Source organism: Talpa occidentalis, unplaced genomic scaffold (assembly GCF_014898055.3).
Source record: "Talpa occidentalis isolate TD23 unplaced genomic scaffold, MPIMG_talOcc4v2.1 talOcc4.9, whole genome shotgun sequence".
In the NCBI taxonomy this organism is placed as follows: domain Eukaryota; kingdom Metazoa; phylum Chordata; class Mammalia; order Eulipotyphla; family Talpidae; genus Talpa; species Talpa occidentalis.
Window position 1 is genome coordinate 49832335 of NW_023605305.1, and position 18676 is coordinate 49851010.

General features: G+C 37.5%; 1 protein-coding gene across 8 annotated transcripts in view; it reads left to right on the forward strand.

Annotated features, from left to right (window-relative positions):
• The window catches only part of SLC44A5 (solute carrier family 44 member 5), a 318856-nt gene that overhangs the window by 186764 nt on the left and 113416 nt on the right, over positions 1 to 18676 (forward strand). For all 8 annotated transcript variants that reach the window (XM_054690895.1, XM_037499626.2, XM_054690901.1 and 5 more), the window contains one exon: positions 7434 to 7482. In XM_054690895.1, the coding sequence (XP_054546870.1) occupies positions 7434 to 7482 (49 nt within the window). The remainder of the gene's footprint in view (positions 1 to 7433; positions 7483 to 18676) is intronic.

Below are 18676 nucleotides of genomic sequence, written 5' to 3' on the forward strand. Positions count from 1 at the left end.
CATATGATAGGAAGCATTGTGGTTCTTTTCATTTTGCTGGTCTCTCAGTCTATTTGTACCAGAGATGCAATTAGAGCATGTGAGGGCCTCTGAAAAAGGGATGGCCTGTATTGATTTCAGGAAATAAAAAATTTGCATGACAATACAAATTCTGCCAACACGTGGGCAGGCTGAAGTCATCACATTCCAGCTGTCATTACTATATGGAATCAGCTAAATCTTATCATTTGACTATAGTTTCAGTGTATTTTCAAATGAATTATAGGCAGCCAGAATTTACAATCAGAAAGTGTCAGCTTTTCGGACAGATTTGACAATAGCATTTCATTTACACTGCAATCTGCTTTTTCACTTGGTGAGGTACAAATCACACCAAAATGGGAAGTCAGCCTAGATACTGTTAATCCAGTTTTGGCTATCTTTAATGTGAAAAATGAATAGCTATAGGATCAATATAATTTGCTAACCCCTTCCAGTCAAAAAGTGGGCAGAAGAACTTAAAATACACTTCTCCAAAGGGGAAATGCAAATGTCCAACAGGCATATGAAAAAATGTTCACATCCCTTATAATCAGGGAAATGCAAATCAAAACCACAATTAGATACCACCTTACACCAATAAGAATGGCATATATCAAAAAAAAAAACTAGTGACAACTAATGTTGGCGAGGATGTGGTGAAAAGGAACTCTCCTACATTGCTGGTAGAAGTGCAAACTGGTCCAACCACTATGGAAAGCTGTCTGGAGGTTCCTCAGTCTACTAAAAATGGAGCTACCATATGACCCAGCAATTCCTCTCCTAGGGAGCTACCCAAAGGACACAGAAATAATGATCCAAAAAAATACCTGTACCCCTATGTTTATTGTAGCACTATTTGTAAATGGTAAAACCTAGAAACAACTCAAATACCCAAAAATAGATGACTGGATCAAGAAGATGTGGTATATATACACAATGGAATACTATTCAGCAACCAAAAGAGATAAACTCATGCCTCTCACAGCAACATGGATGCAGCTAGAAGGAATTAAGCCCAGTGAAATAAGCCAGAAGGAAAAATAAAAATATCGGATGGTTTCACTTATAGGAGGAATATAGGGGAAGCAAAAAAGACATCGGGGGGAAAAATAATAATAATACAAAACAAAAACAAATACACAATTTTAAACCAGAGGTAACCTGCATGGGAGGAGGTGGGAGAGGGATTAGAAGGAGGGAGGGAGGGGCACAGGGGACTGTGGTGATGGTACATGGGTGCATTGTTGAAGGAAATTCTATGGGGACTACATCTGGGGTGGGGGGCAAGTGAACATTGTTTAAAAATGAACAATGATGTAAAATATATATAAATTTAAACAATAATTTGCTGACTCCTTACAATCTGCATCCTCTCCCCACTCATTTATGGAATTACTCTAAGATCACCAATGAGCAATTTATTGCCAAGTACCACAACATCGGGTTTTGGTTCAGTCAGTCTTCCAATCCCACTTTTACCTCTTGTTAGCTGAATAGGTTAGGAAAAATTAGTTCACCCTTGCTACCTCAATTTCCTCATCTGTACAATGGAATAATAGCGACATACATTACAGAATTGTTGAGAGCATTACATATTGCACAGTTCCGGGGATATAATTCACATTGTGTTCTCTGTGAAATTGTGAAAAATGACAGATCTGTGTTTAAGCAGACCTGGTACAAACAAACATCCGCTTAATAAACATTTTTTATGCAGAATTTATACTCCTCTCTTTTTTCAAACTTCTTTAGTTTTCTTGAAGCCATTTTCTATTTCTCTTCCTATAACTTGTTTATCTCTTACCCCTAATTGTGGCATTCCCAAAGGATATAGAAACTTCATAACCTACTTTTCTCTTACTCTATTGGGTTTTTCAGGTAGAATTAGATACAGGGAAAATTAAGGATTGTGCATGACCAAAATCAAAGAATGAAATTCAGAATAAAACCAAGTAGCCTCATGGTTTTCAAATCTGACTTTGCATCAGAGTTATCCAATGGGATATTTAAAAAAATACAGGTTGATTTAAAAAATACAGGTTGTATTTTTTATAGCAATACAATCACCTCTGTGCTAGTGAATTATTGTATTTGGCACAGAGGGGTGGAAACTTGCCCCTCCTAAAATTCATTGAAATGTTTTAGTTATATTTGGGAAGCGATATCTGGAAGCAGCAAGAGTAGCAGCATCAGAGAAATATTCCAAGAACCCAGGTGCAGGTAGAAAGTAGAGCTCAAGTACAGTGTCACTCAGGAGTCAGAGCAACCTATCCATTCATAGCCTCCTCTGTGCCCCATGGCACCTTCTGCATGTCTTGCCACGCCTCTTCCTAAACAGGATTGAAATTATAGCCTTGAGAATATATTTATTTATCTATGAGATACGTGGTAGCAGCTCATTCTCAAGAATATAACATTGAATCTCCATTCCCTATTCATGGCAAGGTTATAATAAATGTTGAAACTAATTGTTGAAACATAAGTCAAGACAAAAGAGTGTATTAGTGGACCTCTTTGTCCACAATTAAGGTGAACTAACAAAAAGCCAGAAAGAGGAATTAAGTATGAGGAGGCAAGGTGGTATCTCATGAAACTCAAATCTGGGCGAAAAGGAGGGCCTAGACCATGAAACTGCAGTCCCTTAGGACGTCCATCTCTAATTCTCTTTGCATATTTACTTCAATTGCTTTCTGAAAGCCAAATTTATCCGCTTCTCTGGTTTTCAAGCTTTACAGTTTGCAGTTCCTGTCTCCTCCTGATTAACTCCCTATCTATTCTAATTCTAAATTCCTGGCATAGATAATCTGGTCCAGTTTTGGTCTAGTGTCCAAATTAGACCATCACTGATCGCCAGGGAACAGACACGTGAGAGATAGGGCTGCTGGAGAACCACTCCTATAGATTAGAGAGGTCAGTTTCCAGAGAAAGAGGAATTAGACACCTCTTTGTTGCAACAAAGCAGAGTCAGACAAGCAATGGGAAAAAGAAAAGCTGACAATGTGACAGAGAACTTGACACTGAATTATATACAGATTGTCTCCAGCAGGAAACATTTTACACAGTTCCCCCAAGTAGAAATGTATGTTGGTGTGCAGGGTATGGCTGGTGGGATCTGTTGTGCTGCAATAAAACTAGGCAGGGTGCGGATCCCAGGGTCCCAGTAGGACCATTTATCAACTCTGTGACTACAGGAATGTTCCTTAATCTCTCCTACTTTGTTTTTTACATGTGTGAAATGAGAGTAATAATAGTAGAGTTTGTATCAAAGTAAACAAAATACCTATAAATCAGTTAGTGCAGTGCTTAGACTTTAATGCTTAAAAACATGAGATATTACTGTTATTGTCATTATAATAGCATTATTCTGATGTTCTCCTATATGGAGTTTATCACTTTTTTTTTAAAGATTTATTTATTTATTTATACAAGCACTGGGTACAGTCAGAAGCACGGGAGGGTGAGAGAATTCACCAGAGCCAGAGCGGGGAAGAGAACAGACAGACCGATGAAATACACTGCTGAGGGGAGCAGCGGGCATGGCAGGATTGGTCTGCGCGCCATGTGGGACCCTCGCCGGTGGCTGGGGATCGAAGCGGCCCTGCAGAGGCTGTGGCAGCTTCGCAGCCCAGTGCTCAACCACTGCTCCACCAGGGGAGGCCCAGAGTTTATCACTTTTTATTAAAAATAAGAACTTTGTCTTCCAAGTGTTTATTTTAAGACCTGACCTAAGGCATCAGTTTCTTAACTCCATTAAATGCAAGACTTTCCTTTGGATGTCACTTCCAAAGATCAAAATCAGACTTCTGTTCTTTTTCTTACAACAAAGGAATTTCTTTCAGCTACTGATGTTCCCAACTGTTTTGATAGTACCAGCCTTTCTGTAAACCTAGGTAAAAGACCAAAAGTGAACGAGAGTCACAACTTCTAGAAAGTCTGTATAGTCCCTTGATTTGAAGCCATCTTTGAGTTCTCTTTTACACCCCAAGTCTTACCTTGCATCAAATTCTATTTTTCCTTTTCATGTAATTGTGAACTAACAATGGACTTTATTTGGGACTTAGTAAGTGGCAGACACTGTTCTAAACACTTTTGCAGATAATAATTCATTTATCTTCATAACAACATTATGGAATAGGTACTATTATCTTCATTCACAAATATGGAAACCTACACTCTGGGAAATGAGATGACCTGCCTAGGGTTGCTCTGCTAATAAGTGATACCAGAGCCCTCAGTCCTAACCTCTCGGCCATACAACTGCTCTGTGATGAGTCGAGTTCTCTTCATTACCTTCACTATTACTTGGAGGATGGTGCATATCACTTCACCCCTAGTATGACTGCAGTACACTCCTTATTGTTCTCCTTGACTCTATACTACAACTTGCATGCTGTTGCTAGATGTCTCGCCCTTGAGCACGGCTTCTACTGAGCCATTCATCCTTTAGTTCAAAATCTTTCTGTTGCTCCCTGTGATCCATGATGGATAAAATAAGTTCTCTACTTGGCTTTTTAGACTTTCTGTGATATGATCCCATACTATCAATTCACTTTATTTTCTCATCCTCCTATCCTATTACACCTTACTCCCATTAACTTATCTTTCGCCCTATCCAAAAATGTGTTATTTATTCCTAATTCTGTAATTTCATTCATCTCTACAGGTTTAAATTTTACCTGTCTATCTTCCAAAATTGTGACTCTTTGAACCCTTCCTTAATAATTGGAACTGAATGTGACCCTTGAGTCCCTAGAACTCTCATAATACTTTCCTTGTACCCTTCTTAAGATATCATTTTCTGCCTTGTATTATTGTGATTTGTGTATTTTTCTTCTCTCCTTACTCACCACCTCATTATTTATTGAAGACAGAGATTGTTTCACTAACTCTTCAATACTCCTCAGTGCCTCTTTCAATGCAGAGCACATAACAGATGATCAATAAATAGTTACTGAATTGAACAGAATTCTAGTTTCACCCACTTATAATGTTTCTCCTTTCTTTAATTTTGTTCCAGCCTTTTTGTAAAAATCTCATTTCTTGAATGAAACCCTCTTGATCTAGTCCTAGAAGAAACTTAACTTTTTCATAACTCATAACATTTAAGGCCGATACCCCATAATTTAGTACTGTATAAATTAATACTTTTATGTGGCATATTCATTGCTTATGTTTTTTTATTATGGCCTGGTATATTAAGATGCTCAAGAAATAATTATTGAATTAATCGTAAGTTGATCTTACCTCACCAGTTGTAAGGTCTCCAAGAGAGGAATCTTGCTTTATATATCTTTTGTGTCCCATGGGAAGTCTCAGCAGATAGTAGGTGTTTTATGAATAGTTACTGCTGACTCTTGAAATTCTATTGTAAGCCTGTTCCTCTCTTCTTCCTTTTCTGTCCTCAGCCTGTGATCACACTGACAAGGCCAAATTTCCCTGCTGACTACAGGCAGAGTGAGGGTGTCAAGTCCCTTTGGAAATTCTGTCTTGAATTCAGGACTAGGCCTTTGTACATTGACAAATCTCTAGACAAAATTGTGGGAATTCTTGCATTGGGGAAAAAGTGTCAGGGGGTTGAGTATTGAAAAAAGTCAGACCTTTGTCCAATACTGATTTTATAGAACTTGTTACAGGATCTGCCTACACAGTCTATGTGTGTGTGGGGGGGGGGGAAGCCAGTCCACATGTATCTTTACTATTTATGTAACCAAGTCTTGATTTGACTTAGGAGCAACCTAAGAGAACAAAAAAGAGAGACTTCCACCTCCCCTGGTGGTGCAGCTGTTGAGCGTTGGGCTGCCAAGCTGCCTGCAGCCTCTGCAGCACCGATTGGATCCCCGGCCACTGGCCACATGGCGTGCAGACCTCTCCTGCCATGCCCGCTGCTCCCCTCAGCAGTATGTTTCATCAGTCTGCCTGTTCTGTTCCCTGCTCTGGCTCTGGTGAATCCTCTCACCCTCCTGTGCTTCTGACTGTACCCAGTGCTTGTATAAATTAAAAAAAAAAAAAAAAAAAGAGATTGAGTGAGAAAAACTTACCTAATCTTTTCTCTGAGACTTGCTTTTGCAGACACAATAGAGGCTGGAGGATTAATGGCTATGTTAGAGCTGAACTCCAAGGCTGCTGAGAGCCAGGAATCTGCAAATTCAGATGAGAAAGGCCACCTAGAGTTGAGGGGTACACCAATAGAAATTCAAAATCCCGGTTATCTTAAAAAAGCCTCTTCATTTTTCATGTATGAACTGCCCTGTCACTATAGCCAATAAACTTGAACCAAGTCCACTTTTCTTTACCTCTAATCCACTTTCAGTCAATAAAATTTAACTTCTTTGTTCTCAACCCTGGCCCTCAAAAATCTATATAACTTTACTCCCTTAATCAGGGAGATAAATTTGTTTATCACCTACCTCCTTGCCAATCAATTACAATAAAACTTTTTTCTCTTCTCAAAATCCCTGATGTCATAATTTGTTATATACATATTGGGTAGAGAACCCATTGCTTGGTAACAGTTAGAGATGAAAGTTGCAATCATGATGCAATGATTAATGTCCAGCATGTCTTCCTGGATGGTATAAAGTCCTCCAGTAGAGCTAAAGAAAAAAATAAATAGCACTTATATAGTAATGAATTGTATATACCATACAGCCAACATGACAGAGACCAGCAGTGACTAGAATTCCCACTTGTAGAAGGATAGTCTAATCCACTGAGAGAAATGGACTGGACTAAATAGGCATCTCTGTGGAACTTTGCATCTACCTCCTGAGTACTCAGCAATACTTGGTGATGGCAGATGGTAGGATAATTTTGCAGCTCAGTAGTGTTTCAAATTTTGCTGCCCTGGGTGGAGTTTATATTGGTGTTCCTCAGAACAGTGAGGAGAGTATGTGCATAAGGTGCAAATAATATGGTCTTTGGCAACTCTTCTCAGTGTTGCTTTTAGCTGGAGAGAGGGAAAGGATTGACAGCTGTAACCAAAGCAAGGCTGACATTTCACTCAACCAAAGAATGAATTCAACACTACACTGAGCAGTAGACTACCAAGGTGTACATTTTTTTTAAAGATTCATTTATTTATGCATACAAGAGCTGGAGTACAGGTGAGAGATGCAAGGGGTGAGAGGATCCACCAGAGGCAGAGTGGGGAACAGAACAGGCAAATTGACCAAAATACACTGATGAGGGGAGCAGCATGCGAGATAGGAGAGGTCTGCCTAGCTACATGGGTTTCTCCTTGGCCGGGTGGGGCTCGAACTTTTGCTGCAGAGGCTGCAGATTGCTTCATAGTGTGGTGCTTAACCCCTTGTGCCACCAGGAAGACCAAGATGTACATTTTTAATTATGAATAATTTGTTTATTTGCCTTTACATTGACTTATATGCTTAAAAAGTCTTTTTTTTTTAATGCAGGTGAGCAAAAGGAATTTGATCCAGATTTCAATGGGCCTGTTGACAAGAGGTAAGCAATTTTTTTCCCAGGAACATATATTTTGGCAAATTCAGAAAACCTATTTTATGGTCAATGGAGAATTGTGTCCACAATGAGAGGAAAATGACTTATTTTTAGCCTAAATGTCACCTTCTTCAGGGAAAATACAGAGAATAAAACTTTCCATGAGCCATGAATATCCTCTCTTACTCATCAAATGAACTGCCTTAAGTTATTAGACTGAAGTGTTTGTATTTCTCAAAAAGAAATGCAGAAAAAAAATGCTTTACAAGATTTAACCACTCTGGAGAAGCAAATACATCTGAGTAGTTTTATGCACCTGTTTACTCTGTGATCCACCATTGCAAATGCAGAGTTGCTATGCCAACTTCTTCCACACCAGGTATTTGTGCTACTCAGCTTCCCAAAACAGAGCTTAGAGATAGCCGTTCACCACTGTTTCATGTATGCTGCTCTAGGGAATTATGTGCTTATCTCAACTGGTGCTTCTCTCCCAACTTTGTACGACATTTCAAATTATCCAGTAACTCATAGGCCTTTTTTATTGTCATTTGTTACCCTCTATTCCTGGTCTTGTTGGTAATCAAAAAGGAATTATGTAGAATAGAATGACTGAAAATGAAGAGAAGATTTTGCTCTGGGTAGCTCTTTTCTGCTTAGCTTTGGCTTTGATTTCTGACAGTTGTATGTCATAATAAACTGTGATGTGAAATAATGATCAGTATGCTTATTTGTACTTGCCAAACATCAATATACTGTTATGTCCTGATAATACCTCAGCTTTAAATAAATATATGCTCAGTTTATTCTAATTTTGGAAAAATCCAAGTCATTTGTTACCATGCTATCTTTAGAATAAATCTATAATCTTTTTCATTCTCTCCATTGTGACCCCATAAATGCATTTTGTGGTTAGTTATACAAACAACATCATTCAATGTAGAGATTAGTTTTACTGTACTTGCATTCATTTCATATTGCTAATTTGAATTCAATTCAGAATTGAATCTAATTTAGGCCTCAAGGGACCTCGAGGGATCCTGGTTCAGTATAATCCTGATTCAACAGTAATAGTAATAATGATAACAACAACAGCAACATTAGCTACCACATTTGCACAGGTGAAATACAGACAGCAGGTATATTTTTTCTAGTCCTAGAAAAGGAGAGAGGGCCTGGCTGGTTCTAGTTGTGGGGAAGGAGGTAAAACCTCTCTGAGGTTATTTAGAATTTAATGATGGAACCAGGTAGTCCAGGTAAAGACTCAACAGTTATGATAATCACAGTGAGGAAAGTCATTTATTTTTACCTGAGCACCACAAAGACCTTCAAAGGTGAAATGGTCATTATGTAAACATAGCTCCCCCACTCTTCAGTCCAAGAGCAAATAAGTTTTATTTTATTTTTTTTTACATTTTTAATTTTTAAAAATTTTTTACATCATTGTTCATTTTTAAACAATATTTACTTCCCTCCACCCCCTCAGGTTTAGTCCCCATAGAATTTCCTTCATCAGTGCACCCATGCACCATCTCCTCAGTCCCCTGTGCTCCTCCCTGCTTCCTTCTGATCCCTCTCCCTCTTCCTCAAAGCAAAAACAGACAATTATAAATCAGAGACATACTGCAAAGGAAAGTATTTTAAAACTTCAATGATTAACTACAGGAAGGTACACTTGGCCCATTTGTATCTTTTAGGCTTCAGGGTCCTGAAATTTCCTTCGTAAAAAAATAATTGGGTGTTTAATGAGCAAGGAAGAAACCCCAAGTTCTTCACATTATCTCTAGCTGCAGAGTCAAAAAACCTTTCATAAAACCTTTAGCATACATTTCATAACTTTCTTTCTGAGAGATCCAAAGTCTCATCAGATATTCAGGCAGATTCTTACAGCACTCCTCTCAGTTCACAGGATGTCATTTACTGCTAGTCAACACCCAATTAGAGTTGTTTCTAGAAACGATGAAATAATAGTAATGTCATAGATTAATTCAGTTTCTCTTTTGTTCCCATCTACTAAAAATTGGGCATTTTCCCCCATAATGTTGACTTTTAATAGTTTTAAGGTGATTTTAACAGTTTTAAGGTCATTTCCCAACCACTTTTGGAAAAGGATTTATTCAGTACCCATGCTTTGTTCCCTTACTCAAAAGAGTTTTTTAAAGGTTGGTTAATGTTTCATTGAGGGTGTGAGTTAATAAAAGTTTAAGGGTTATCAACACTGTTCTCAGCAGCACATCAATGAGCAAAAATGAAGGAACATAATAAACTAAGCTGCTACATGAGAAATTCCTCCTATACTTTAGAACTAAGAAAATTTTTCATTTAATGGAGAAATAGTATACTTTCTTCTGTTAGATAATGAAACTGTATCATCCACTATATTTCTCCTTTTGTAGTGACTTACAGAAACCCCACTGATAAATTTAATTTCAATGCCAGCAACTACATTAGACTTTGAGTCAAGAATTTCTTTCCAGGACCTTGAATTTCTATTTCTATTATAATAACTCTATTGCATCCAGGTGTTTTAACTCATTTCATTTAAGGTCTTTATGGAAAGAGGCAGATATACATAGACAGGTAAATAGAAATGAAAGCCTGCATGTTCCATAATTGCCTGTTTTTCCCTTCTTTATACTCACAATAGATGAAGGACATATGACTCATACTAATAAAATTGGTAGACTTCACAGTGCTGAAAATAACTTATTATAGAGGATGGAAAATCTGTCTGAAATGTAATAAGATGCATTTATTTTTACCTGAAGCATTGGTGAAGGGGGTGGAGGTGGTAAGTTCACTGTCATGAGGGGTTCAAGGAGAGGAATGAAGAGGCATTTATTAGGGATTTTATAAAAGAGATTCATTCATATAAAAGAATTGGACTAAAAGGCATTTGAATCCTTTCTGATCTTGAAATTCAATGACTCTGATTCAACTCTTGATGCCAAAGCACAGGAGGAAGATTCAGCTTCTGGCTTAAGTGATGTACACATAAAGCACATGATGCTCTTGTGAATTTTCAAGTGCCATTATCAAGTAGACATCTGAAATTACTGTGGTAGCACAATGCTGTCTCCTGAATTTATGCAGTCCTCACATTTGCTTCTTATTGACATAATTGGTATCTGTCTTATTGACATAATTACCAACTGGACTGTGGATATCTAAAGGCAGGATCTATTATGGAAAAACATCAGGAAAACTTATAGGAAAAAAAGTACACTAAAGTTCAAGAAAAAAATGTAGATACTGTGTTGTGAAAATGTCTGAAAGGTTACAAATAATTTTAGCTTATAATTGAAATAAAAAGCCTATATCTGCAACACTCCCTTTGAAAACTTCTACATGGTCTCAAAATGTGGAAGGAAATGAAAGGAAGTAACAATAATTGTCCTGGATGGCTAATTCTTCAAAACGTAACTGTGACTTGTAGAGGAGTTCTCAACCTGATATTTATTTGCCTCATTCTGAATGGAGTAAATAGCCTAATGTTGTTAATTATTTATCAGTATAACTTTTCCATTAAGATGTAGACTAACGCACATCTTTTTTTTTAATTTAACAACTCAATGTATTCTTTGTGATATGTGAGTGCTATGGACTTAATTGTGCCTCCCCAAAATTCTTTTTTTTTCAACTTTTAAAAAATTTTTTAAACAATATTTACTTCCCCCTTCCCCCTCAGATTGAGTCCCCATATAATTTCCTTCCCCAAGGCACCCGTAAAACACATCTTTTAAAATTCATAGCCTGTGTGTGGAGATTTCTTGACCTACTAAACATAGAGCTCCCATATGATCCAGCCATTCCACTCCTAGGTATTTACCCAAAGGACACAGAAACATCAATTCCAAAGAGCACCTGCACCCTTATGCTTATAGCAGCACTATTTATAATAGCTCAGCTTTGGAAACAACCCAAATGCCCAAAAATAGATGACTGGATCAAGAAGATGTGGTACATATACACCATGGAATATTACTCAGCATTCAAAAAGATAAACACATGCAATTTGCAGCAACATGCATGGAGCTGGAAGGGATCATGCTCAGCGAAATAAGGCAGAAAGAAAAAGAAAAATACCGGATGGTCTCACTCATAGCAGGAATCTAGAAAACTTAAATAAGGGACCAGGAAAATGAATAACTATAAGAAAGAAAATATCAAAATCAACAAACAACACTCTATGGGGGTTGGGGGGCAGGGAAAGGAGGGCTTGGGGTCAAAATAAGGGGGTTGTAATTGTATGGGGAATATAAAAATAAAATTCAAATAATTAATTAATTAATTAATTAAAATTCATAGCCTGTTTCCTTTATTCCCCAACATGTGAGGTGCTTCTTTTTTCTATGCTTTTACTTTTTAAAAAGTAAAAATTACACTTACAAATTATTGATAGTATTGATGGAAACAACCACCCTAAAAATAAACTTAGCAAGCACCTTTCAAATTAGAGAATTTAAAGAAAAATATAAAAATAAAATTTATTAATTAAAAAAAAATAAAAATAAAGAAAAATCCTCATTAACAGTATGGTGGGAATTGTATGGGGACTATAACCAAGATGAAAGTGCATACATTGTGCAAAAATGAAAAATGATGTAAAAATATATAAATTAAAAAATTAAATAAAACAGTATGCTTCTTGTGTGTCTGGCACTGTGCTAGGCATTAGGAGTACAAAGATGAACTAAGTAAGGTTCTTGCCCAGTGCGGTTTGCATCTCAAGTGGAAAGGCAGATAATAAAGGGATTGATGTGGAAGTACAGTAACAGAGTTCTTGACAAAGGATCTGGAAATAAGAAGAGTTATGTCTAGTGCTGCTAGAAGGGAAAGGTGAGTCTGGAAAAAACTCAGAGCAGAGGTTACCCTTGAGCTACTTAGTGAAGACATTTCAAGAAAATCCAACAACATGCATCAAAGTACAGAAACTTGAGATTGAGTGTCTTGGAAACAGTTTGCTGTGATCAGAACATCTAATGTTTGCTTGCAAGAGTGATGGAGGCATGAGGAGCAACCCAGACAGGTAAGAATGGAATCACCAAGGGTTTCTATAATATATCAATCTCTTTGCCTTTTTATTCTAGTGAAGGATATTGGAAAGATTTTAAGAAATGGACAGAATCAGATTTGTATTTTCTAAATGCACTTAGAGAACACTACTCTGTACAAGATTTTATAGCAAGTGCTAGGGACACCAGCACTTAGGCATGATCCCAAGCTTCAAAATCTGTTCTTGTCTTGTTGTCTGTGTTTGTGTGGGAGAAGAAAGGGAGAAGAATATTGCAGACAAATCAAAGGCTGTGATGTAGTAAGGTAAACATTACATGGAGGTGCAGGTTGCAGTGGAAACCCTAAGGAAATTATGTGATAAGGAGGTGATCCCTTGATACAGTAATACTTGGAGGGCATTGAAGGACTTCTAAGAGTGTTTCATGTTGGAAAAGGCAAAAAGTAATGAGAAAGAGCCACATATGTGAAGAAGGTGCCTGCGTACCCCATATTAGAGTATTTCAAATACTTAACAGTAACAGAAGGGGCGTGTAAGTTTGGGAGATAAAATTACTGAGGTAGTAAGAGCCCAAATAGTAAAGAACATTTTTTCCTAAAGTGAGGGGTTTGAATTTTATTTATCCTAAAGAGCAGGAAATGAATAGTGAGTCTGTGGTGCTAAGTGAGATTTTCTATTTGCTACTTCTCCCTTATTTTCTGACATTTTCTCCATCATCCTCCTCAATGGATTTTTTAAATTATTTATTTATTTATTTATTTACACAAGAACTGGGGTACAGGCCAGAGGCGCCGGAGGGTGAGAGGATTCACCAGAGGCAGAGCGGGAACAGAACAGGCAGGCTGACTGAAATACACTGCTGAGGGGAGCAGCTGGTGAGACAGGAGAGGTCTGCTGCCCCATGTGGGACCCTCGCTGGCCGGCTGGGGTCAAACCGGCACTGCAGAAGCTGCAGACAACTTCACAGAGCTGCGCTTAGCTGCCTGCACCACCAGGGGAGGCATCTCCTCAATGGATTTTTGAGAAGATAGATCATCAATGAATTCCATCTTGCCAAATGTAATGCATGACATCTTTTGTCTTAACCTTGCAGTAGCATCTGACAAAGACGATCATCCTCTCCTTTTTGAAATGCACTTTTCTCTTGGCTGTTGACATCATACTCATCTGAAGCTTCTTCCACCTTATTTGTCTCTCCTTTTCAGTCTCCTTTCCTAGCTCCTCAACCTTTTCTTGGCTTCCAAATGTTAGAGTGCTGTAGGACCTGGACATTGCCCTTTCACGCTTTTCTTTCTCTAGTCTACTTTTAGATTAGCCCAGTGACTTTAACAATCTACATGTCCATGACTTCCAAGCTTATAACACTGCCAATGAGTCCTTCGTTAACCTTCAAAGGTCTATATTCAATCACCGCTTGGCATATCTCTTTGCTTTCATAATACTCAGTCAAACTTAATTTGGTCTGACAGAACTCATGATTCCTACCCCAAAGCTCAAAAATGTTCTTCCCCTTCCCTCAGTCTTTTCCATTTCAGAAAATTATACCAATATCCACTCTGTTTTACTCACTGTCCCGCATTCATTCCTTTAGTAAGTCCTATTGGCTTTAGCTCTAAAATATATTCCCAAGCCAACTATTTCTCCTTACCTGTTCTCATGCTCACCCATGGCACTGTACCTGTCTTTACCTTTACATTTGACTCTTAAGTGGTCTCCTTTTTTCATTCCTCATTTTCTTGAATCTTTCCTCCACATAAAATCCTAAGTGAGCTTCAAAATCAATAATTAAGCAACTCTACAATTTCAATAGCCTCCCCAAGCTCTTGGATTAAAACTCAACTCCATGGGGCCTACATGAATACTTTCTGTGTAATTCTCTGACCTCATCTCCTACCATTCTCTCTCTATTATTCCTTTATTGTAGCCATTGTAGCCTGTCTTATTTCCATTTTTGGAGATTTTAAATTTTCACCTACTTTAAGAACTTTGTATTTGTTATTTCTCTACCTGAAATTATTTGGCCCCAGACTTTTTTTTAATATGCTTTGTCCTCCCTTATTATCTAGGTAACTGCCACTGTTCAAGTGCTGCTACTTAAAACCCAGCTTCCCACTAACTCTATACTATGTCATTTCATTTGTGTTTACTTTATACTATTTATCACTTTTGAAAACTGCTTTATCCAATTTTTTCATACATAATTAATGTCTTGTTTAGAGCATCATGTCAATGAGAAGAAAGAACCTCGTCTGTTTTGCTTATCAGTGTATCCCTTGGGCTTAGAAAAGATGCTGGCACATAATGTGTATTTGTTGGATGACTAAATGAAATACCTTCCTAGTTTCAAGACTGAGAATAGACTGATAAGGATAGAAGCTAGTTGGAATGAAGGCAGGATACCATTTAGAAGATTATTTCAGTAATCCAGCTAAGAAATTATTAAAACTGGAAGTGGTCTTAGGCAGTGGTCTTAAGAGAGAAGAAATTTAAGAGGTAATGATAAAGCAAAAATTCTTAAGACTTTCAGACTGCTTGTGTGTTGAGAGTAGAGGAGAGAACCTAGAATAACTGTTTTTAATAACGAAATGGATTGTGCATACATTCATCAAATTCACACATAAAGAGGAACAAGAATGGGTATGAAGGCAGAGAAAAAAATGAGTTTAAGTTTTTGAAATGTTGATTTTGGAATGCCTGTGGCATATTCAGTAAGGAATATTTAGTAAAAATTCAGAAACATACTTCTGAAGTTTTTTGTAAATATCGTATATGTTTTTTACCTGAAAAGTAAGTATAGGATGAATTTTACTAAAGTGTTAGAAAAATATGTACGTTTTCTCTTTTGGCAAATACTCCCTACTCATCCTGAGAGTGAGCTGCAGTTTCCCTGGTGTTCCCTGAGTACACTACACACTTATGATACTGTATTGTAATTAGTTGTTTGATTGACTAATTTCTCAATTAAACCGTGAGCTCTGCTAAGTAGAACTGCATGGAGTAGACATGTAGCTAATAGCTTTATTCATGTCAACCTTCCCATTCAAATTTTACCAGTGAGTTCACGCTGCCTAAAAATTAATGTGCTATTCAAACCCTACATGAATTTATCTTAACATTTCTGCCTAAACTCATCTCTCTCTGGGTCGTTAAACTTTTGAATGAGCTCTCTGTTAAGCCAAATCAGTCATGTACATTTTTGCAAGGTCTGAAAATTGATTTTGTCAGTGCTCTAGAATTACTCCAACTCAGGTATGATGACTGACACTAACAAGGTTCACAAGAGACTGATGTATAAAACCAGAATGCCAATGCCATAATTTACATTGAGAAATTTAATTGTGGAGAAAGCCTGATATTCATGACCAACATGTTGCTCCCTTTAGGCAAACTGCACAAGAAATCTAATTATTCAAAGGTTACTTGATGAGTTTACAGTCAGAACAAGGAAATTAAATGAGTAGAATGTCTGATGATATCAGCCTTTGCTAGCTTTGGTGTCCATCAATAGAGCAGGATCCTCACATCAGTTTGACTTGGTGCCCTAACTTGGAGAATGCTTGGATGGGTAGAGATGTTTCATCATCTGTACTGCCCCTTACATTTGTTATAAATTCAATAAGTTTCAAACTGAGGTTCATTGGACTGGGAGATTTGCAGTCTCATTGAGGTGACTATATATTTCTTCTTAAATCATATGTTGATTTCATAGCCTCATCCTTACCCTTACTCAGAAAGCAGTTTTATTTGTTCTTGAAGTTTGGAGGAGGTACATCATGGCCATATAAAGTCATAGTCTTCCTTGCTCCTTGACCCTACTCAAGGTCCTTCTCCTCTGACTCCAGCCTTTGAGTGCCTTCCCTCCACTGAAATCTTACAGTGTTTGCTGTGGATGTTATAGAACAGATGCTACTTCAGAATGCTCTTTAGCTTTTGGTACTTATGTATTGTGTTTGTAATTTTCTTGGATGACAAAGATCTTCAATATAAGTGTGAGCTATTAATGAGAAGGTTGGCTTTTTTTCTCATAATTCCACTGGTCAGAGCATCTATTCCTTAGATGGCATTACTTGTCATGAATGGGTTACTTCTTCCACAGCTGTGCTTACAATGTCAAGATTCTCTTAATTTGCATCCTCTTTCGGGTGAGTTTTTTATTTATAAAGGTGACTAAAATTTATCTCCATATCCTGAGAAGATAGTATGTGACTTTTATCAGAGGGGACCAATTGTAGTAATTTGGACTTTATTTTTCTAGAACTTGGATCACAAATCAAGCAAATGGTTATAACATTTTCACTTTTCTAACATAAAAAATGAGATAAACAGAATAAGCTGAACTTTTTGCAGCAGAATCTGTAAGTCTTTGACCTACCTTGACATGGCACTCTCAGATCCACACTGTGAACAGTGTCATGCACCCTGGGACACCTTATAAAAATTAATTGAATGGAGGGCCTCCCCGGTGGCGCAGCGGTTGAGCGCTGGGTTGCGAAGCTGCCCGCAGCCTCTGCAGCGCCGGTTCGATCCCCGGCTGCTCTCCGGCCGCCGGAGGAGGGTCCCACATGGCGCGCAGACCTCTCCTGCCGCCCGCTGCTCCCCTCAGCAGTGTACTTCGGTCCTTCTGCCTGCTCTGCTCCCCGCTCTGGCCCTGGTGAATTCTCTCACCCTCCCGCGCTTCTGACTGTACCCAGTGCTTGCATAAATAAATAAAAATAAATAAATCTTTAAAAATTAATTGAATGGAAAAATAGTATGAGGTATGTTCTGTTAACTTGAATAACAAAATAGCTAAGAGAATGTTGGCTATCCCTATTTTTGTTAGCTGAGCCCTGAGTGGAGGCATTTGACTTCTCATATCATACCAATGCCATCTGAAAATGCCATAGGATTTGGATAGTATATCAGCAGATCTCCTTAATCCACTCATCTGTCATCAGGTTCTTAGGTTGTTTCCATAACTTGGTGGTTGTACATATGCTGCCATGAACATATATATGCATATATTCCTTTGAATTAGTATTTTTATATTCTTGGTAGATATCATGGAGTAGCATGAATCATATCACAGATCTATTTATTAATATTTTCAGAAGCCTCCATATGGTCTCCATAGGGTTGGACCAGCCTACCATTCCTCCAACAAAGTACAAAGGTTACTTTTTTCTTTACAGCCTCACCAACATTGGTTGTTTATGGTCTTTTTGATGTGGGTCATTCTCATGGGTGTGAGGGATCTCAGAGTGGTTTTTATTTGCGTTTTGATGATGAGCATTTTTTCATGTGCCTATTGGCAATTTGATGTCTTCTTTGAGGAAGTGTCTATTCAGCTCTTCTGCCCATTTTTTTTTTTTTTTGATTGGGCTATTTGTTTTCCTTTTGTTGAGTTGTATGAATTCTTTGTAGATCTTGAATATTAGCCCATCATTAGATGTGTGATGTGCAATTTTTCAGTAGGGTAGTTTTTATTTTAATGATGCTTTCACTGTGTAAAGGTTTTAGTTTGCTGTAATCTCATTTGTTTAATTTTTACTTGTTTTCCTTGCCGTTGGAGTTGAGTTCCCAAAGACATCGTTGAACTAATGTCACATTTTGCTTATGTTTTCTTGTATATATTTTATGGTTTTAGTTATTTTGGGTTGTTTTTGTGTATGCTGTGAGACAGTGTCTTGTTTCATACTTTTGAATGACTATCCAATTTTTAAGAAATGCAGAATATTTAGCCTTCACTGTTCATAAGGACTATATTTTTTCCTTTTTGTTATTCATTGTATTTGACTTGAAACAGCTATTTCCCAAATGATAACTTAAAAAAAAAACTATTGAATAGGAAAAGAATAGTGTGTAAAAAAAAAAAAACAGATTAGTCACCTGGAAATGTTTATATAGCACACCTTTTATAAACTTTCATGAGAGAGAAATAGATGATCCTCTCCATTTTCTGTTACAAATTGCTATGGAAAAGTTGTTGTGGCCAAAATAAATCTTCAGCCTCCAGTCCAGAGAAATTACCCACAGATATATTTGCATATATTCTTCTTAAATATGCTCCATGATTTATACACACATTTGTGTAATGCTCACAAAGATGTTTCATGTCATTACTTCAAAAATCTTAATGTTTGGCTTAGCCAAGCAAAGAATGCTTTAATAGCATCATGGATTTTGTTGCCATGATATAAGCCTACAGTG